The following is a 24,185-nucleotide window of genomic DNA, read 5'->3' on the forward strand; positions in this document are numbered from 1 at the left end:
AGCGGATTGGGCAATTAAAACCAAAACTTAATATTGGCAAGAAAAGCAGGTCACCAAATGTCAAAGGGCTCCAGAGGTAAAGCAGCCTCAAAGGTCAAATTTCAAATGTATTTGATTTGAACAAATATTATAAACAATTTACTGTAAATTGTCCCAGCTATATATTGGCTTCCAGAATTTCATAAACATGGGACAATTTCACCATCATCACCATCATGTGTATCCCAGAGATGGTTCTCATTATTCCAAGAATCTCATTCAGCTGCCGACCAGTACCATTCATGATGGTTTTCAATCAGAACAATTTAAGCACTAATAAATCAAATCTGGATCCTTGATCGTCTTTTTCTTTAGAAAATACAAAATATAGTATGCATTTTTTGGAAATGGAGGTTTAGAATGAAACTGTAAACTGTTTGCTTAGTTTGTAGGATTAGGCCCCTGTTGGGTGGCGGTTGGCCAAAATCTGACGACAACACCTGATTAATTAAATTTATATGACACAAAAAAAAAACCTGCAAAAACACCCAGTGACGCATGTTGGCATCTTCATAACAATAACAATCCTGAAGAAAAACCTGTTTGAATCATCTTAAAATAAACAAAAAAGAAATCAATTCCCCACTGCATATGTTAGATCTCAAAGAATCTCTACAAAGTCACAGCTAATCAGTGTCAACCTTCATAGGTCTTCATATGAATCTTTCACCAGGCAGACAGCGAGATACAGACATGTCAGGAGGGGAGGGGGAATATTAATTTTAACTACTTAAGTTATTACCATAAACATTATTCAGTTAGATATATATTAAGAATTTGAGATGTAGGGCCCAATAAAATTTCATTTTAATTTTACCATTGTAACTTATTTCACAATGTAGCCTTTTGTTTAAATGTTTGGCATCTGAGGCCTATAAAGTTAGGTTTAGAAATATAACATTTCCATAAAATGAATAAAAAATTTTTAATTTTCATTTTCAAGAAGCATAATTATAATTTCCTTCTTTATGACGTATGACATCTTAATTATTCATGTTCTTATTATACATTTGACTTCCATACAAATAAAATACTGATATCATCATTTCATTTCATGAAGTAGCGACATCTATCAATTCATATTAAATCTTCAGTCAGAAAACAACAATGGCTCCCTGCAAAGCATAACCAAGTGAATCTCGGATGAATTTTTAATCAAGGTCAGGATATACTGCTTTAGCTTTCTTTTACTGCTTCCAAATCTAAGACTGCATTCCCAAAGATTTAGTTAGATCCATCTAGATCCATCTAGATCGACCTAACTCCCTGGGGGTTAACGCTAAATTGCTGTCAGCCGAGCGCGCACGGTAGTTAATTACCCCCTTACAGCTTTTAGTAGGCGGGTCAGAAGCTTAAGGGATGTAGGGATAGGCGGGATAACATTCTACGAGCCCATGCATCTGTATGTTGACGCTGTTTTTGAATATATTAAGCCCACCCCTGATATGAAATATGACACTATGCACAAGGCCATCAAACAAACTTAGGCCGTTCCGGGTAACTACCCGTAATAAACTGTTTCAGACTTTAGTTTATAACTACTTTGGGTTGGGGTATAGTCGTTTCATCATCAGTAGGTTTTTATATACAGTTATTTTCTATTGTGTCAACCTTTTTCCTTTAAAAGAATCTATATTCTATATATATTCCAATTGTCGTTTATTTATTTCTTAAATAAACTCTGCAAGCCCGAAAGTGTTGTTGGTTTTAAGTACTCTTTTCGTTTAACGGAAAGTTATTTAAAACCACCACTGGAGGGCGCGCCACTCGCGGTCCCCATCATGGGACGTGGCTCAACATCAGAATAGTCGCGTGGGAGCCTATCAAATTTAAGGCTGTTAGCCGACAACAGCCACATGAGTCTTTTTAAACTTGGCAGTTCGAGCTTTGGCAGCTAGCGAGGAAGACGCGCTAAGGGAGCAGGCGCTCTCGCTACCGGCGCTTCTTCCTCTTTGATATCCAGTCTATGTAAGACGCACTAGGAATTCACTTCCGGTAGTATCGGTGTTAAGTGATTATACATTACTACTGCATGCATGGCGCATGGCTGCAGAGCAGACGCGGCAAGGACGTCGAAAAAGCAAGGAACACTATTTTCTTATTTTTGCGGTCATGACAGAAATAATTTCAAAGATTCGCTAAAAAAAGAAGACTTTATTCAGGATATTTGCTCTGATATAGGAAATAATGAAAAACATTCATTCATTTTACAATTTATAGGTAGATCTAATCCCTTGATTTTCACTATTTTAAGTTGACTAGAACCCCCCTCCTCTACTAGGGACTATTAAATCATAACTCATGTTATAAACTAGCCTGACACACAACTACCGAAAACGTGGTCCTTTGGGGGGGGAGGGGGGGGAGGGTGTTGAGTGCAGTGCATATTTATTTAGTTAAGTACTAGTAACATTGCTACAATCCTACATCAACGAATTTCAATTTAAAATAGTAATATTAAATAATTGAATAAATATCCTGTGTTTTCAGGTTCACTTCGAGTATCCCAAGCATTTGCTTGCTGCCAATGCTGCTGTGAGTGTGGTCGGTGGCCAAGGCCCCATTGACAGTTTGCTGCTCCCCAAGCTGAGAATAGAGATGCCCTGCCCAACTACCTCATTGCTAATGAGTAGTTACAGTGTCAGATAAAGAGACTCATATTTAGCTTGAAATGAATGTGATTATTTCTAGTCTGGTGTATATTTTTTTTCATTGTTTACTTTTAGTGTAATATGTAGTGTATGATTTGCAATGAATGATGAATATTAGCAATTTTTGAAATGAATGTCATTGAATGATTTCATTCACATTCTATTGATATAATAGAATATAATTTTATATAATTTTATATCATATAATTTCACCTGCAAAAAATCCTAATATCCAGTAATTGCATGTTTATTTCTTGTCTGGTGTACATTTTCTTCATTGTTTACTAGTGTATAATGTGCAAAGAATGATGAATATTAGCAATTCTTGAAGTGAGTGTCATTGAATGATTTCATTCATATTTTATTGATATATTTTTTAGCATTTAGTTTCAGCTGCAAAAAAATTTAATATTTCACGATGATGTAGGATCATGCTGTTGTACATTGTAATAAAGTATTCATTATCCACAGTTTGACTTTTAATAATATGAACTGAAGTCACTGAATGCAACTGTGACAAACAACAACATGAAAATGGTTAGATAACTGAATTCATTTAACATTGATCAAAAGCCTGAAATTCCCGTTGAAAAGGAGGGCAAGTAAGAATCTGAGGGGGCAAGTGAAAATTTTTGCCACTTGCCCCCCAGGGTAAGTGGCCAAAAAAGTTAATGTTGAGCCCTGTAGTTAGTCGTTTATTCATTTTCTTAAATAAACTCTGCAAGCCTGAAAGTGTTGTTGGTTTTAAAATAATTTTTGCTATCTCCTCCTTGACCATTATAAGATATTGAGAAGGAGAAACTTCCTGAATTGATAGACATGTCATCAGGGATGTACATGGGCACTTTGGAATTTTAGGGTGCTGGGGGGTTGAGTTGTCCCTGGGGGTGGGTGATTCTAAATTGTTTTAGCATTTTGATTTCTCCTAACACTTCCTAGACCATAAGAGTACAGTAATTCAAACTTCCAGAATTGACAGACCTATCATCAGGGATGTTCATGAGCTAGTCATAATTAATGTGTACATGGGGGTCGGGGATGGATGACTTTTTTTTACATCAAGCATTTTCCATTCATAATTTTTAATGCTGTTTTTATAAAGATTGTTTCAATAACTCTACATAGAGGACCCAGCACTGTGACAATCACAGTTATCAGGGGAATGTGGTCCCTAAGGATGAGCTATTCTTTACAATGTGGGGAAGTGTGATGGCTACCCGTTGACATAATCTAGTCAGTGGTTGTGTTACTCACTTCTGCAATCTATCATGAGTGCTTCAAACCTTTTTAAGAACATGTGTACTGGGGCTTATTTATGAGGCAGTTGGCATTTCGTATGTAAATGTCAACTGTAACATGTTGCAACTAAATGTCAAAGCAAAATTAGAGAGATTAATTTTAATTAGGAAGGCAAAAAAAGGTCAAATTCCATCCTGAGTCTTAACATTTGCTCTTCCTCTCCAGTCCATGTGCACCCTACACCTTGTAACACTTGAACTATTGGTATGGTTTCCATTTTTTACTTTTTTCTTCATAATATACATTCATAATATAAAACATAAGTTTAACTTTTTTAGGGTCCCAGAAGGAAAACACACAAGAGGAAACCCAGAATTTTTGACAACAGCCCTAACTCTGAATTTTCAATATTTATGAATGTAAACGAGTCGAACAGCAAGTATTTAAGCGAAGTTTCTTTAAATAGTACTACAAAGACAGAATCTGAAAGTAAAGTAGATAGTAGCAGTGAATATTCTGGAAGAAATCAGTGGAGAAATGATCTTCGGGAGGTGAACGAGGAGTTTTTCTGTGAACTGCCTGGATGCATACAAAAACTGGCAGATGGCAATAAATGAACTAGATTTTTCATACTATTGTTCTGTTAATGAGGTACTAAATATTTCGGTGGAAAATACGAATGCATACACTACTAGTGCATACAATGGTGCTAATGAATCTGAATGGAGAGAAGTGACACCTCCTGAGCTAAAATATGGCTCAGAGTAATGTAAGTTTGCAGATATTTTGTAACTCTGCCTGTTGCTCAGTATATTTTGTTTAATATATTTTGTAGCATTTTGTTTTTTATTTTGATGTGAATGTATAAAGGTCAAAGGTCAAATCCAAGGGCATATTTGAAATCTACACATGACTTTCAGAAAGCTGTCTGTAGAAATTTTTCCCATAATTCCTTCCATAGGGTAGATAATTAGCATTTAAATATGCCATTTTTGGACAAGGGTGCATTGCAATGAGTGCCACACCTAGACCCCAATACCGACAAAGCCCAAATTTTACGTGGAACGAGTTGAGATTATAGGTGACCTAAGTCCAAGAGATGGGTACGGAGGCCCTTGTAGTCTAGGAGGAGAAGCAGTAACGATGACATGGCAGCGGAGCCGGCGGAACAGGGGGGTCGGACTAAAACCATGTGTACCAGCCTACGCTGGTGGTACAAAAATAAAACTGTACCTATATGCAGCACTTCTATAAAATATATATACTAATATATATATTAATTCAGCCTTGATCTCCTTTATTCAATAAATAACAAGAACTTTAAGATGTTCTGTCATAAAGAACTTCTTTTTCTACACATTTTATGGCTTATAAAGCCTAAAAAACTGGATCCAACAAAACAACAGGCCTTGAGGGCAGCCACTTGAATTAACTTTCGTACGTGCTCGGCTGACAGCAATTTAGCATGAACCCCCAGGGAGTTAGGTCGATCCAAATGGATCAATCTACATCTGTGGGAATGCAGTCTTACAGATGCGTGGACCAAATATGACCAGCCCACTTGAATGATGGCACATAATCCCCACCAGGAATCTATTCAGTGTCTATAAGGGGATTATGCAGCAGGCTTTCAAGTGAGTATAGGCCATATTTGATGCACAGTTCTGTTTGTCTCTGGATCAACTGGTTGTAAATGCAGCCAAAGGCTGGAGGTAAAAGATCATAGGCTAAAGGTGAGAGGCCAAAATAGCAAGCCATCAATATGCATGTTAATATACCGAGGTACAAAGAGTTATGGAGTTTAAACTTTCAGAGGTCCATATAAACATCCAATTAATCTGATACACAAATTCTGAAAAAAATTGCTTAGAATCAATATAATATTTAAAAAATGGTTTAGCTGAATAAATTATTAATAATTATTATTATAATTATAATTATTATTATTATTAAACACAAACCAAGAACAAACTGACCTTCACAACTGTCTGCCACCTCGTAGAAGTCCTCCCCGACCAGGGCCCCGATGTTACTCGTCAGGCCATGAAGGCCCATGTCCATAACACAGAACTCCATGCTGTGGTCTTTTTAATCCCTGTCCTGAAACAGCCAGACAACTCTTAGAAAAGCAGAAAAGTTAATTTGCAAAAAAAAATGACTTGCATATAATAAGACATATTTGCAATGTGAAAGTGTGATATCTATGTAGTTTGTGATTGGGTAATTACTTGAGAACTTATCATGAGTCACATGACCCATAGTATCCTTTAATTAACACGTCCGAGTCTAAGTACAGAAACAAGTGAACAATGTAAATAAAAAGATTTATATTGATTCCATATATTGATAACATACCCCATTTACGTAGTTAATGCAGCGTTGTTCAAATTTATCAATTAACAGCAATTACTGCTAGATAGACCTAATGATCAAAGTATGCACAATCAAAAGTTGTGTTGGAAGACAAACAGTTGTGTTGTATGAACAAATGGACAGAAAAACAGACAAGAACTCTAGCACTGATGAAGATTTTCAAATCATAATCCAGAACATAACTTAGACATGTTGCAACAAAAATAACAGCTGGCCGTTTCAAAAGGGCACAAGGCATATACAAAAGCAAAATGAAAAAAAAAAAACATGGTGAGTGGATTAAGACTTAAAATATAATGTACACGAAATGGGCCATTTTATACAGACTGTGTAGTTTTCAGGCATAATACATCAGATTTTGCCAGCTTTCCATCCAAACACATTTTCTTTTAGCTCAAGTTTGCATCTAAGGGTGCTTTCCCAGAGATTTAGATCGATCTAAAGATTAAGTTTAAGATCGACCTAACTCCCTGGGGGTTCACGCTAAATTGCAGTAAGCCGAGCGGGCACCATAGTTAATTACCCCCATACAGCTTTTAGTAGGCGGGACAGACGCTTAAGCCGGTCAAGCTGACAGTAATCTAGTGAGACTCCCCACAGGGATAGATCGATCTAAAAATCTATGGAAATGGGGTGTAATCCTCAGCTCAACTAATGGTTTAAAGTGACAACAAGAATGAGGCAAGTCCTGCCCGGTGTCACACCTATCACAATCTAGGCTTCCACTATTGTTGAGACAAGATTGTGCCATTCCCACAGCTAGTACAATCCGTCTTACCTGCTGCTAACTTCATTATTTCCCTTAAAGGATTAAATAATGAATCAAGCCGGATGTTTTCAGCTTTTATGCCAACATTTTTGGGCTAATTTGACCAATCTTTGTCCAGTAGTTGTCCAGAAAGACATGCCTTATATACTTCTTACCAATATTTTCTCTTATTCAAATGTACTTAAAGGACAATAGTCATATAAAAATCCATTTCTCGAATTCTGAAGATCCAGCACTTAATCTATACACTACAGTTATGTTTTAATCAATCCCCGCCATTTAAAAATTATAAAAACAATCTATTAGTAGACAAAAAGCGTTTTAGTAAACCTCACCTCAATATGCATAAATGAAGCAACAGATCTGGGTCACGTGGTACTGTGACGACAATGAGGATAAAGGTCTACATATATTTATAAGACTCAACTGAGCTGAAGTGCATACAGACAGAGAAGTTTAGGAAAGTTGTGTTGAACGGAGTTGAGCAATTTTCGTTATGCCTCAGTGTGTTGCCTTGGGATTCACCAAAATTGCAGCACTCGTTCACAATCTTTCCTTTGTCTGTGACGGTCTTCCGTGACTTAGTAACTTCGGTGACAATAGTTGCGATGCGATGAGATCATGGTCACCTCAGATGGTTTAGATCATATCAAAAGCTGATAGTCTTTCAGATTAACTGTCATCAGTTGGCAAGCTTACTAATTGCTGATGCATTTTAAATGCATTGTAGTTGACCAAGAGCTTGTTAAAAATAAAACCTGTTAATTATGCACCGCTGCACTTCCCAAGCCAGGTAATAACAGGTATCAAACTCGTCTTGGTGGGCTTTCATATTTTTCAATATATCTCATTTATTTCATGGGGTAATATTATTGGTATTTGTAAATGACGTTAAATATCAATATTTTTAACAATTGAGTTCAAACACGGTCATGAACATTAATAAAAGTAATTGCTCTCAGGGTATCTTGAAGCATGTGTATGCCCAGGCATTTCTTCCGTGGAAGAAAACGTGTTGAGGAAAAACAGAAAAAAGAGGGGAATATTAATGAAAACACTTGAGACACTTGGCTTGTCATTTAGTTTTCACGAAAATATGTCAGATAACTTTATACTGCCCTTGAAAGAGTAAAGATTGAAAGATAATTTTAGAGAAACTTTGACGGGGGAAATATCCACAAAGAGTGAAGGGCTATTGCACCAACATCTTGTTGAAAATTTTACACTGCAATTCTATTTAAATAAGCAAAGGAACAAATTGCCATATTTAAACTTTCATCACATAACAGGGGCGTAACCAGACCTGCAAAAATTATACGCACAGATTTTTTAAAATTCCGAGCACGTACAGCAAAATGTAGACTAACACAAAACATGAAGGGCAGCGTAATCACAGCAAATGAACCACATACAGTAGCTTTATTAATTTCCATTAATAATAACATCATCATTTAAGTCAAAAATATTCTCGCGATTTAACAGATATTCTAATTTACTCATAACGGTATATTTATTTAAAAGAAGGCTAAATGAAATATAGTTTTATCATTTGTTTGTGAAAATTGCCCATGTTACCCTGTTAGTTGGAGGTCTAAGCTGGATCAAGTCCGTGTTAAGACTCCTATGAAGCTCTGCAGGAAAAAAATTCTTCCTTTGTTTCTCTAGCTCCTCAATAAACCTGGTGTTCAGATTTTATCTAGTACCCCCAGGTCTGCGGGAGCTGCTCTTTGAAACTAACACACAGGTAGATTTTTACCTGAGATAAATATCGCCAGACAGAGTGCGTTCTATACTCGAAAGACAAGACAAAGGAAGTTCCAGTTAGATGGATGATTAAGATAGGACTTGTAAAGGTAACAGGCATTGTTTACCTCAGTTTAATAAAAGTATGCAAGACGGGGTGTCAGCGGTTTAATAAAATAAATTGAATTTCACAAATAACATGGACCTCATATGGAATAATCAACAGTACCCTTAAGTCATTCAAATGCAGTGTTTTATACAACTTGGGATCAGCATAATTCTAAAATGCTTGTTAAAGAATTGAATAGACGGGAAATGGTTTTACACAGCTTCACGAGATTTTAGACCCCTCGGATAAGAAATTTAATTGAGTATAAACTTTTATCAGAAGCCAGAAAAGTCATCTTACAGGTAGACAATGCAGCTGAGTTTGACAGCTCCGCCGGTGGCACGATTGTCGTCATCGGACCACATGACCACGTAGCTCATTAACTCCCAGACCGAGCAAATAGGACGTTATTTAAAGCCCAAAATTTACAAAATGAGCTTTTAATTTGTGTATTTGGATAAAGATATCGTTAGTTGGGCATGTTTTCTGAAGAATATGTTCCGTTCAGGCCATTCTGACGCCATGACCATTGTCCTGTAATGAACCCATCTCCAACTAAAGTAGACCAAGTATTTGTCTAAAAATTTTAAATTAATGCCAATCTTACAAAACCTTTATAAAATATATCCCTGATTTACATAATAAATGGCACAGCCTGCGAAAGTCATCTTCTTTTACTGAAAAAAAGCTAGAAAAAAAAAGTTAGGTTACAAGCAGTGAAGGAATAATACAATGATGAGGAAAATAAACAAATACAGAGCAATACATGCCCAAGGTTTAGGCACAATGCTGGCCAGCTTTACACTCATATATATATATATAATTCCCTTTAGGAACCATTCTATGCATAAAAATATAGAATGATGGAACAGTCAGGGTCGTATGGGCAACTTATTCTGGGTTGCGAATGTGCGCACACACACACACACACACACACAAACATGCACACAAACACTTGGTTTTGGTGCTGTTTGGCCCCTTAGGGGTTAGAAATTTCAAAGTACTTGTTATTGGAATTAAAAAAGAGTTACAGGACACAGCAGAGCAAGACTGGATGGAACCGTATCACTGGTAACTGGGATGAAAGAATTATATCTAAAGGAGTAACAGCCTGTAAGCACCTCATCAGAACCTTATTGGGCTTACATTATTAATAGCACAGAGAACTGGGTAGCTTTCAGGAGACCCTGTTATGGAAATCATGATTTTAAAGTTGACAAGGTAGATAAAGCAGAAAGATGCCATAAGGAACAAATTATAAATATAACAAAATAATTATATCATCATATGTAAATAGAAAGTGGATTACGTAAGTCAAATATAAAATACCAAAATCAATGACCATGTATTTCTTTTAAAACACTTGAGTACTAACAGAGAAATGATAAGAAATGTGGTTATTTCTGGTATCACGTGCCCGTTTCCATGTGTGCCTGACCTACTGCTGTTACCTGATGCGTCTTTCAGTCAATTTCCAATACACCCTGGCCCAAAGGGTAGGAGTGGCACACCAGCCTTTGTTACAGAAGAGTATTCAAGACTGACTCAAACCCTCAGGTAGAAAAAGTGCATGTGCCTAGTTGCTTAGATATCAATATATACTAGGAATCTCAGGGTAGAAATGGTACACGTGTCTTGGTTAGAGAGTAGTTTCCAATTAGACTAATCACCTCTGGGTAGAGATGGCACATGTGCCTTGTTTACAAAGTGGTTTTCAATATACTATATATTTAAACTTAGGCAAAATTGTTGCATGTTCTTTAGTTATAGTGTAATATATTAAAAACTTTACAGTAGAAATGACACACATGTTTTGGTTATTAAAGTTTCAAATAGACTAGGAACTTCAGAGTAAAAATGGCACACGTGTCTTGGTTATAAAAGTCTCAAATAGGCTAGGAATTTCAGGGTAGAAATCGCACGTGTCTTGGTTATAAAAGTCTCAAATAGGCTAGAAATTTCAGGGTTGAAATGGCCCATGTGTCTTGGTTATAAAAGTCTCAAATAGGCTAGAAATTTCAAGGTTGAAATGGCACGTGTCTTGGTTATAAAAGTCTCAATAGGCTAGAAATTTCAGGGTAGAAATGGCACATGTCTTGGTTATAAAAGTCTCAAACAGGCTAGAAATTTCTGGGTAGAAATGACACGTGTCTTGGTTATAAAAGTCTCAAATAGGCTAGAAATTTCAGGGTAGAAATGGCACATGTGTCTTGGTTATAAAAGTCTCAAATAGGTTAGGAATTTCTGGGCAGAAATGGCACGTGTCTTGGCTATAAAACAGTTTCAAATAAGCTAGGAACTTCAGGGTAGAAATGGCACGTATGTCTTGGTTATAGACGGGTTACCAAAAGAATTTGAACTTCAGGGTAAAATTAGCAAGCCAGCTTTGAATATAGAGTGGTTTCTAATATACTGAAGTTCAGGGTAAAAAATGGTACACGTGCCTTAAATGTAGTGGTATATCTAATATAGTATGAACATCAGGGTAGAAAGGGCACACTTGCCTGGGTTAGAGAGTAGTTTCCAATTAAAACTTCAGGGTAAAAATGGTACGCGTGCCTTGAATGCAGATGCATATCCAATGTACACTGAATCTCAGGGTACATGTCACATGGCTCACGTGCACATCTACCTTGCAATGTCTGTGACAACTTTATTGATCCAGGACTTCATTACATCTGGTAAGTTACCTTTCTGTGTGTCAGATTACCGTTTCAATCAGTTCAACCCCATCAAAACCACAGTCAAGATAAGACTGGTTTGTCCCAAGACAATTGACACGTTTTGGAATTTGATAATAAAAGCATGCATATTTGTAAAAGGAATAAATATCTAAGGTACTAACATGTAATGAATGAAGGGACACAACAGGTTATAACTAAAAATCCAAGAACAATGAGAGTTGTTGTCCTTGAACCTTCTAGTTTGGGCCACAGAAAAATACTTAGACCCCATTTCCAGAGATTAGATCGATCTACTTTAGATCGACCTAACTCCCTGGGGGTTCACGCTAAATAGCTGTCAGCCGGGCGGACACGAAAGTTAATTACCCCCTTACAGCTTGTAGTAGGCGGGACGGACATTTAAGCCGGATTATCTGACAGTAATCTAGTGAGACTCCCCGCGGGGATAAGATCGATCTAAAAACTTTGGGAATACAGCCTTAGATTTCTATCCTCTTAATTTTTTTTTTCAAACTTTATGTTGAGACATCCGTTTGGATCTATTTCAAAGTTTTTCCACTTATTCTTATCCAAAATGTTTATTTCTACAAATGAATGAAGGGACATAACTGTCAACCTAAAAGACTATTTGTTACTTGCTAAATGTGTTAAAACAACCAAACTGAAGAAAACTGCCTTTCATCAAATATTTCTATCAGACTGCTCAAGTCTGGTTATGTCTACACAACATGCTACTCATCCAGACATTAAAAATGATATTTAAGCATATCAAATTAATAGTCCTGATGTTTTCTTCCTTTAGAAACACGCAGGCAGACATGATAGTCCAAGTGACTGTCCAGTCATTTAGAACTAAATTATTTAATTAGAAATGATATAAAACAATGATTACAAGTACATGGACAGGTTGGACAGTGATTCTTGAGTAGAAAAAATATGATCAGACAGAAAGAATCCAGAAAGGATGTTTTTAATTTCATTCTCAGAGACCATCGCTGTGATTATAAATTTATTCAATTTCATCCTCAAAGAAGTCCTATCACTATGAATGCCAATTAGTATTCGATTTTATTATCAGAGACTAATACTGCAAATACAAATAACAATATTAAATTTTTACCATTCACAAAGAGAATAACTGTGAATAAAAACTGATTCAGAGACTTTCACCGAGACTAAAAATGTGGTTCACCATTCCTAGGAAACGATATAGTACATGTTTTGCAACAGGTAAATATATCAAAGGTATATTTTAAAAGAATCTGTGAAAAATAGCTTTGTAAATGCAGACAGCATGTCACCCCTAAAAAAGTAAATCATCTTGGGAAGCAATTCATCTACTGGTATCTGACATAGAGATCAGGCTTTTAAATTCAAAGCAATGAGAGTTTGACTTACTCATTAGTATCAGAAATATGAAAATTCCGATGAAGCTTACAATTAATTAATTCCATTATATGGCTCTAATGTGCAACAAACCAGCAAGAGATCAGCAAGCCATGTCCTTTATCTCACCTTTCCTAACACAAATGTCAATTAGCCAAACATGGGAAGTCTATTTACCTGTGAAGTCTAACGTATTACATAAAGTTCTCTCGCTCCACTGTTAGGGTATGCTATAGGATACATGTTTTTAGGTAAAACAAAAAGGGTAATTTCAGCCTTCACTTTAAAAAAAACACAGCAGTTCGTTATTTACCTTACAAGATGTTTGGCAATTGCTGAGCATTCACCATTCTCCATGAATGTGTTTGGAATGCTCATCTTTACCAACTCTCTCTCTTTATCTGTGCATGTGTATGTGTATGTGCACATGCATGTGTGACACAACGCTGCGCAAGCCTCATGGACACCCTAAGGACTCGTGGACATTTATCTATCAAACTAAACATTTCGAGACCACCATGCTTTTAGAAATACTCTTAAGAGCTTTTTAAATAATTTTTTCATATACATTCTACTATTTGTGTGTAATCTCTTCATAGTGTAACTGTTTTTTATCAATCAATAATGAATCAATAAACAAAATATACAATTAGCATATTTACATACACAAATAAACAGGACAGATGAGTCAATACAGGAACATGACACTCATGCCATTATAATTATGAAAATCACTGCTTGTAATGCTAGTGCAAGACAATATAACAGTGTTTTCTTATCAAACACGTGAGACACGTTTTTCAGAAAGGCAGAGGCAAGAAAAGCGAGTTTACGATGACAAAATCTGTATGAAGTTGAACCTGCAACTAGAAAAATAACCCCTTGAGAATTCAAATATTGATTCACAAATCCACAAAGTTGTCAGATGAAAATGGGCAACATAACACTTTTTAATAATCAAATATACTAAAATGGTTCAGTTTTAGAAGGACACGGCTAACTAAACATAAGCAACCTATTTAATATGTTGTACAAAACTGTGTAAAAAGTGAAAAGAGAGAAAATAGTATTCCTTGCCCGCCCCCCCCCCCCCCCCCCCCCCCCCCCCCCCAAATAAATATTCTTTCTTAGGAACATCAGCATCGGGTAAATGAATACTGTAACAATGCATGCTGCTTCTATTTTAATAATAACACAACTTTGGAATTTTGCAATGTTCACGTGATTTTGTCATGATCAGTACACCCTGCGGTATTCACTTGATATTTCTGTGGACAGTAAATTTGTCACAATTTAGTCGTGAACAGTAAACTTAACATATGTTCACTTGATGCCGTCGTGCACAGTGAAATTTGAGCCAAAGTCAGCCTCATCTTTACAAAGCAAAAGCTATAATATAAATATGTCACTGAATGTGAGGAGTCTAAAATAACATTAACATTAAAAGTAACGTTAACAGATAGAGAAACATTTAGCACATATGAATGTGTACAGCCAGCTGCAATATGCATATCATCAGAGCTCATAAAACAAAGCTTACATATCTTAGTTTAAATAAATTCTATGAAGAAAGGAAGTGTTTTTTATAAATATCAGCAGAATGTCATCAACAAGGGTCATGATGAGAATTACTCCTGAAAATTACGTTGGATCTATAGCTTAATTGGCAAATTTGAGTAATATTTTGTCACATAACCAGCCAATAAAAACATCAAATTAATGCAATTTTAATATTTTTTCTAATTTCTTCAAAACTGACATAAAGGCACATGAGTCGTCCCCTGTTAGCTTACCAACCAATAAATAATAAATAACATAAAAATAGCACTAATGAATAGCATAATAATGGACTACCAATGTTGAACGAAAAAACAATACCTTTACACAGAACCTCTCAAACCTTCTTCTCGACTTCAATATATATCTTCACCAAGTCCTCTTGCCAGCCATATGTACTAAAAATATTTACTACCTATTACTAAAAGCTCCCCAGTCTCATTTCCTTAAAAGACACCAGGTCCGTTTTCATATTGCTCCAAGCATCTATTTTCATTGGACAGAGTAGTAATGAAGTGCTAAGAGGATCACTCTAGTATCACAGCTATGACAGGAAGACCAAGCCTGGAAATGACCTTTCAAAGTAGTGTTTGTGTTTGTACTAAGTGACCAGCTATCAAGGAAACAGACAGGCAGACAGGCAGACTGACAGAAGGGCAGGAATGCAGACAGACAGGCAGACAGACACAAGGTAGACAGACAGACAGGCAGACAGGCAGAAGCGCAGAAGGGCAGGAATGCAGACAGACAGGCAGAAGGGCAGGGATGCAGACAGACAGACAGGCAGGCAGGCAGACAGGCAGAGATACAGACAGACAGGCAGACAGACACAAGGTAGACAGACATACAGGCAGACAGGCAGAAGCGCAGGGATGCAGACAGACAGGCAGACAGACATCTAGTAGGCAGACATACAGGCAGACAGACATCAGGTAGGCAGACATACAGGCAGACAGGCAGAAGCGCAGGGATGCAGACAGACAGGCAGACAGACATCAGGTAGGCAGACATACAGGCAGACAGACAGGCAGGCAGAAGGGCAGGAATGCAGACAGACAGGCAGAGAGACATGCAGACATGCAGACAAACGGACAGATTTGGCTACCACAATAATTGGGAGTCTTGCCAAAGCAAACAATTTCCACAAAATGTGAAAAACCTGCCAGCAAATAATCACATAATACCTGGTCTATAATTATTATGAATTCATTTTTAAAGATATGATGTTTCCACGAGCATGTAACCTAGAGGAACTACTCCCATTGGTCCAATTACAAGCCTTCTCATTATTTCTAGCAATATCCCCATGCTACAATTTGATGAAATTGCTGGTTTCACGGTTTCCTTCATGCAGAATCTGATTTCGTTTTAACCATCACAGGATATCAGGTATTATGCTTATGAAAATGGAAAACTTTTCCTGGAGATCACATGACAGCAACTGCTGTCTTAATTCCCAGGAAAAAGAGCGCTTGTTTTACGTCAACAGCCAACAGCAATAAAAGACATCATGCAGACTCCCCCACAGGAAAAAAATGACATCCACCCTATTTTGAGGACTTTCCAATTACTAGTAGACTTCAAGGCAAGATACTATAGTAAGTGAACAATCTGACCAAAATTTAACACTGGTCCATGTGCATCACAAGATTGACTACAGGTACCAGTAGCCTATCAAGGATTTTCTTTTTGTGCCAAATCAAATTTTACGAGAGAAAAAGGGGTTTTCCTCCTACTCAAAAATGTTTCCTCAACCTGATCCTGTGCCTGAACTGGAAGTTGTTTGTACCATTTAGCTAAGTAATGAGGTTCATAATGTCACCCTGATATCTATATTTTATCTAAAGACTTCCATCTGTTTTCCTGACTTTACTTCTTGCTTAAGGGTGCTTAACACTAAAAAAGATTTCTCTATTATTGAAAAAAGAATGTATGCAAGGCAGTAAATAAGGAGTTTTTGGCAAATGCTTACAGTTCCCTTAAGCCTACAAAAGCCCAGTACTAAGTACTTATAACACAGAAACAACTGGTACCTTTAGAATGTATCTATATAATGATCTTCAGAATTGACAGCTGGATTGTGGAGATCAATCATATGAATGCAAGGCCTCACTGAACCATTGCCCAGCCCATTAGCAGGAGAATCATCCAAAGGATGGAAATAACTTACCAATAGTAAATGGAGAACAAATAATTCTTTTTCACATAAAACTCCATAGGATTTGAAAATATGTTAATTCAATGTTGTTGAGAAATAGATATTACCATTATTTTCTTCTTTTTTTCTTAGCAGGTTGGCTTAGAAAAAAAGGGTGGAAGCACAAAAGCAGCACAAACAACAATGGAGAAGATGGCCATAAGTCTTATCTTGCACTTATATTACGACACTTGTTCGCTTTGTACCCACTGAAAACTTCAAGTCAACAAAAATGAAATTTACATATAAAAGGCCACAATGGTTTAAAGACAAAATATTCATTTGATAAAAATGTCAGCCCAGCGGCAGCCAGGAATTCATATGCCACAGCACGTGCTTCTAGGAGTTACCCAATGTAAGTCCTACTGAATGTAAATCAATATTTGTTTATGACTGTGAGAAATGGACGCCTGCGTTTCAAACACAAGCTCACCTTTCTACACTTTCTATTTTTGGGCAGTCATATATTTCATTTATAGACGGTGAAAATGGAAATAGTGCCCCCCCCCCAAAAAAAAAAAAAAAAAGTTTAGCCCAATGGCCTCTCAGGCCACAAGAGTTTCCAAATCTACAGCCCCAAGCTATACATGTGCAAAACGTAGACAGTATGTTTATCCCAAAATGTCCTCAAACTATATTTCATAACCAGTATAGAGGGATTCACCATTCTGTACAAAAGTGGGTGATAGTTATGGAGGAATCTTGTCAAAATTTGAAATGTATAACTTTTCATCCAATACCACGACTGCATAAATCTTGTCAAATACAATCTCTACATAAAAGCTCAATAAACCTGTGAAGCAAGCTAATTTTCACATTGCAACCACAAGTGTCTTAATTAAAGTCATAATAACTCTTCGTTTTGGCCAAAAATTGGATTTTCCTGGCGTAAAGGGCAATTTTCCCGCACTTACCAGTGGTCAACGACCCCATTCCTGCATTCAAAGTTAGTCCAGGGTTTTTTTCCTAAACGCTTGGTTTTTTGTTAAATTTTCTTAAGATATTTAAACTGACGGAGCACTCTCTGACACGGCATAGTCGAGCGGGGTTTTCTGATGACCTACTTAAAACCGTGGGAAAAGTAGACAACAACAACAGTTTATTACAATAAAATAAGATTCATACGATAAATCATCTTATTGCTCAGTATGCATGTATATCTAAAACCTGTGCAGTTCTGGGCTTTTCGTTATCCAACACACTGTACAAAAACTCACAACTTACGTCTGAGGATTGTGTAATGCGCCTGCTATGTCTTATCCCGCCACATGTTATTTTGGTCTCAAATGCAAGCGAGAATCCGTGTGATGCGCCAATATCCTTGGCAACGGATGCCTTGACGACCGGGAAGAAAGGCACCGAAAGCCCTATTGACAAGCACAGTTTTTAATTTTACTACAATAACAGCTGTTTAAGTGGTGAAATGCAATATAATATATTTCCATGTGTTGTTTAGAATGTATTTCTTGCGTAATTTTGAATCTCAGAGGAAGAGTTATTATTGCTTCAACTTTAATACATATATGTATAAAAACATTTTTCCCTTGCCCTAGACTCAAACAAATATTAAAGGTAAAATTTTACTTTTTTTTACCATTTCCTTATTATTTACGTCTAACAATAATAATACAACTGACTACTAGTGTGTCTCAGAGGTCACACAAGTACACAAATTGGATCAAAAATATACAATACACACAAAATTTGCCTTGCCTTAGCACCCAACTTCATACTGACGGCCTATTAAGTCAACGTTAGTCATATGCTACATAAAGAGTCAGAGTAGACTCTGGTAAGTTCATCTATCTAGGTGACTAATCAATGTGTTAATTTATACCAATTATTTCTCTAGATATATAGTATAGTAAAATTTAATATAATGACGTGGTATTAATGTTGTTATTCAAATCAATGAAGAAAACTTATTTTAAGCAAGTATAAGGTGAAGTATGAACTTCCCAAATGTGTAGCATATATATATGTATATATACTTTTTTTTGTTATTTTTGTTAGATGTATATAACTACCAGACCTGGCACCAAATGATCCCGAATTCGCCAGTAGATCGGATCACACTACCCGTTTTCAAGGTGTGTGTCAGTACGCATTTCACAGTATCATACCCCAGAACGCATTTTGAGATGAGATGCACTACTTTCCAATCCTGCTGAAAATCATCACTATCACATTGCATACTAGGCAAGAGCGGCTTCAGAATGATACTTCGAAGCGCATATTGATGCACACCTCGAAATTGGGTAGTTTGGTCCGATATACCAGTGAATTCAAGATCATTTGGTGCCGAGTATGGTAGTTGTGTAGGACTGAGATTGTTTTTTTTTAGATTTTACTTATTTATTTATTTATTTATTTAATTGCATCCTTACTCTTAGAACTGCATCATAACTCCCCCTTGCAAAATTATGATTTAGTTAGCATCAATAAGCCCTTGCAAATGTTACTAAAATGCACCAATTCTTCTCCAAACTGTTGCAAACTATCATTAGTTTTTTGTATGACAAAAATATTTGCCACTTTCTTGCCTTGGTTTTTAGTTAGAGTTTTTAGTTAGTGTGTTTAAATGTATCTTCACCAGTGGGTAGTAACAATGCCATGTAGTGAAGGTGTGGAAAATTATAGTAATATTGTGGGAGAGGAACAATACAAGGACATAGCGACGTGTTAATGAATAAATCACAAGGAGATCTGTCTAGCTTATTTTTTCATAGATTATAGAAACACTCAATTGGATCCAAATCCAAAAGCTTTTATCTGCTTTATTCCATTTATTTCTTTAATCATGCAGTCACTGTGAGCTTTCATAGGCTTAATATTTATTAATCAGCAGATTTCTTAACCATTTTATGTTTAACTGTTGGTCTTTCTACTATTCTATGTCTGTGGATGCTTGTGGTCGCTCGTCAATGCTTTAAGACACAATCTTTCTCTTCGTTAGCATTTAGAAGGCCTACATATTAGGGCACTTTATGCTGCTTTCTAACTTAAAATACCTTTAAATTATATATATATATATATATATATATATATATATAAACTGGTTTCCAATCATATTATGCTTGTGGGCACTTGTGGACGTTAAAATTTGTGGTCAGACAGACCAAAATAAAGCACCATGCATTAATTACTAAAAGAAGGGTTAAGACTTGGTATTTAACCTTTGTGTAGAAGGATGCGATTCATCAAGTTAACTTATTCTACTGGTAGTCTATTTCATGCCTTACAGCAGTCAGTACATTTCACAATTTACTCGTTGTGTCTAGACTACTACAAACCATTATTTATAAACAACAGAAGGCAATATGGCAACTCTACAAATGCACCCATCGACATTAGTTATCAAGCAAACCCGTTTCCAGATGCTGAATATTCACAGCAGTTTCCGTATATTAAATCCCAAAAACGTAATTCTTAGTAAAAACCATATAGTCGGACTATACTAATAAACATACAACTGTAAATATTACCGAAACAAAAACTTTAGCCCACCTGAGAAGATAAAACTAGGTCAATTCCGTCATCATGGCAGCAACTAGTACTTGGCGTATTTTTTCGGCGTTCAAGATCGAAAAAATTCACGTCTCAAGTCCTTGCTTCCTCCAATGCAAAATGTTGTTTTTAAGTAAATGTTAACTGGTCTTGTGAAACGGTCACTCTAAAGCTAATCAATGTCTTGAACTCTCGCACTATGTGGTCGACGTATAGCCGTCATTGATATTATAATGTCATGAAACAGTCACGTGTTAGGTCTCACACGACCACAAACTATTTGGTCGGTCTTTCCTGCAAGGCTGTATAATGTGGAGGAATAAAATTCATCGAAAAACTGAGCAATTTAAAAACATCAAAATAATAGCGCATTATTGTCTTGTCAAATTCTAGAACAATTTTGTAAATTGTAGAATTAGGGATGCAGTATCAACGGATGATGTTGCGTAACGGTCTGGAACACCACAGTCACGTGCACGCTCCAAACGTTTCAGGTGCGCATGCGTGTTACGATCGTTCAGGTGCGACCCTCGAGGCTGGCCCAAATATTCTAAACCCGCGGGTGTGTTCCGGTGATTAAATTGATTCAGTGTTGATTACACTAGCAGTTGATCACGACTTCCACCTTGGATCTAAAATCTCTCATGACTGTATCGTCTATTCATGTTGTAGGGCCTACATTAACCTCCATTAACCCTAGGTGTTTTTTTGAAAAAGATTCTCTTAGGTAGGGCCTATATCTTTAATTTATCTGAAGTCCTATTAAGTGTTAAATAGCACGAAATCACGAAATCGTCGGGCCCACAGCGACTTTCAGCTGCGAAGTAAAAGCGATGGTTACGGCGTCACTGGCGTGTCGTCGGCGTGTTGTAGCCTACATATGTAGGCCCTATCTATTTTCTTCTTAAAATGTGTAAAAGTAAGAATTATGTAAGTTGGATAGTGTAAGGCCTACTATTGATAAAACAACTTGAATTGGTGTACTCAAAGCAGAAAACAAAGGCTAGCTACATTAGACTTTCAACGGGTCCCCCAATTCCCTTTCCCATGCATCCCTTTACGGTCCTGCCATTTTATAGGGCCTACCTTATCACTTGGACATAATAACGAATTATTATGTCCAAGCTTATCAGCAGGGTAACCAATCAATCCCCTCAGAGCGTCTTAAAAATGGATAGTAGTTTAAAGTTGACTATATGGCTTGATTGTTGTTGAATTTTTATTTTTAATCATATTAGAAGGTATGGTGATAATTAAACAATTGAAATTAACTGAAGCAAAGTTGAATTTTGACTTAGTTTTTCTTTCATAAAAGTATACTTTGGCGTGTTAATATCAGTATTGAAGCAAAAGGGGCAATATTTTTCTATTTTGAAATAAACTTTTCTTCCATCAAAGCAATACCCCCCCCCCTCCAAATCTACTTCCTTGGTCTTTACTACACCATTTATGATTAATCATTTTCATTGAACGTTTTTTTTTTATCACTAGGCACGAGACTGTCTAGAGACCATTTTATCATATTCCTTAAAATATATCACCATTTGTTTTCTTTCGGTAGTCTAGTGTGATAATACAAGAAGTTATAACTTCTTGGATATTATAAGGCTCGTGGTATGAGGTTTTTACTTGTGAGTCTATACTTCTTCTTAATCCTACATTTGTGACACTTCACACCGGAGCTATTTCCGACCCAGAGCTTAACATCATCACAGATTTCCGGGATTTCTGTCCCAAATCTAATTTTCCTCGAGAAAAAAAAAGACGATTTTTATCTCGTCAGGAATCATCCTCGATCCGTCCCTACTCTTGGGTTGAATGTTTTGTATCATTTTTTTCTAACATGCCAGAAGGAAATATTGGCATCAGGTGTTTTTATTAAATTATTATCCTTGTATTTATTTATTCATTTATTTATTTGAGGTTGTATTTTTTTTTGTATGAATTTAGAAATATTAGTAGTTTTATAGGAACATATTAGGCGTAAAAAATATGACTTTTAGACATGGTACACCACAGTAGCTTTTAACTTGTAAGAATCATCAATCTATCAATCTATTAAGTTTTGACCTTTTGCATCCAACGCAAAGACTTCCGACTCTGGAACGCGATGTAGATCTTGTGCTGTTAAAATAATAATAAAAAACATAACCTCCTTGGCGGAGGTAATGAGCCAATCCACGCTCGTATGTCACATTGATTGGTTTGAAAACGATTGAATCAATCGCTTGGATGAAAAACACAAGTTTTTTTTCCGCACGTCTCACTGCTTTTCTTCTCAGCCATACAGGCAAATAGCCGTCGACCGTAGTGAGTTTAAAAATCAACTTCAGCGAAAACGAATGCGAATATGAATCTGCTTACCAAGGAGAATCCCCCAAGTTAAATGCAAGGTATATAGGAGACTAAAAAATTCCAATTTATCAATATGTCTTTTTGTTTGTCACTTAAGGTCATTGAGGTGATTGAGTGGATTTTTACACATAGGCCTAATATGCGACTAAAGAGCGCGCTCTGTGATGGTGTGTAATCAATAGAAAATGATATTCTACGATTTCTAAAGAAAGAGGAAATATCTGCCGATAGTTTTTGCCTTTCACTTCCAGCACAATATTCAATGAGAAAAGCACTCCTACTTATTTCATAAATTAAGAAATGAAAGTTTATTTGAAGGATTCTGTTTACCAAATTTGTCAATATAGAAAGGACGCAATCCGTATCATGCTACATGTAGGACTCACGTTCTTTACAAACTGATTGATATGACCTGAAACTGTTCATAAGGAAAAATCAAGACTTAATCTCTTTGGTACGCTTATATATTATGGTTTCATCCGTTTTTCATTGAAAGGAGTTTATCAGTTCCCCGTTAATTTAAACCCCCCAAGTCTTTTAAAGGATGTTTTCTCGACCTTTTCAAGATATTCATAGTCAGATTGTTGTATTTAATACGTCCAAACGATGTATTTCAGATGATGTCTTCTTAGTTTTTTTACCCATTTTCGCTTATTCTCATGTAAGAAATACATTACACAGTGGCGGATTTAGAGGGGGGGGGGGGGGGGTCGGTTTTTTTAAAAACATATCACACCAATATTCCCCTCCTGAAATTAGCATTTTGACTAGCTTAATCATAGTTCTAAACTGTACCAAAGGGCACAACAAGGTGGCAATGGTCGGCTTCGCATCCGAGGCCTGTCGTTCCGGACCCTCCCTTCAAATAATCCTGGATCCGCCCCTGATTACATGACTGATATTGATGATGATGACATGACTATACAGTGGCGGGTTTGGGAAGGGGGGTCTTGACCCCCCCCCCCCACCCCCTTCGTTTTCTGAAAAAGATCACACCTCTTGAAATTAGAATTTGACTAGCTGAATCATAGTTCTATTTACACGTACCAAATGGCACCGTTCGCCCTCTAAAATACCTCCAGCGGGCCCCGAAACCCCACGACAGGGGAGAAGAGGGGGCCAGGTTTGGCTTCCCATCCGCGACCCGTTATTCCTAAAAACCGCCCCCCCCTTCAAATAGTCCTGGATCCACCCCTCCTTCATGAGATATAAGTAGAAACAAGATCAGTATTAGTGCATGGTGCAAATTTCTCAAAAAAAATTCATTTACAAATGTGTATACAATATCTCTGTATTTTACCAAAAGTATAGGCTTACATTTCTACGCTGAGGATATTTTTCTATGTATTTATTTAAAATCGTTCTATCTCAGTTTTCCTGATGAATCATTCTTAGCGATTGTACCGACCAAATGTAGACTAAGGCTAAGACTTACGAAAAAAGTTATAAATAATAATAATAATAATAATAATAATAATAATAATAATAATAATAATAATAATAATAATAATAATAATAATAATTATTATTATTATTATTATTTGACAGAAGAAGCATAAATACTAAATGTGTTCTA

General features: G+C 36.4%; 1 protein-coding gene across 1 annotated transcript in view; it reads right to left on the reverse strand.

Annotated features, from left to right (window-relative positions):
* Positions 1 to 20,721, reverse strand: part of LOC106163743 (protein timeless) — a 100,213-nt gene extending 79,492 nt beyond the window's left edge. The window contains exons 1-2 of the mRNA XM_086997952.1: positions 20,255 to 20,721; positions 5,906 to 6,029 (exon numbers count right to left, since the gene is read on the reverse strand). Of these exons, the coding sequence (XP_086854078.1) occupies positions 5,906 to 6,005 (100 nt within the window). The 5' untranslated portion in view covers positions 6,006 to 6,029; positions 20,255 to 20,721. The remainder of the gene's footprint in view (positions 1 to 5,905; positions 6,030 to 20,254) is intronic.
* Between the last annotated feature and the right edge of the window lie 3,464 nt (positions 20,722 to 24,185).

The sequence above is a fragment of the Lingula anatina genome, chromosome 10 (genome assembly GCF_051362555.1).
Source record: "Lingula anatina isolate TDL-2025a chromosome 10, LinAna3.0, whole genome shotgun sequence".
Lineage (NCBI taxonomy): Eukaryota > Metazoa > Brachiopoda > Lingulata > Lingulida > Lingulidae > Lingula > Lingula anatina.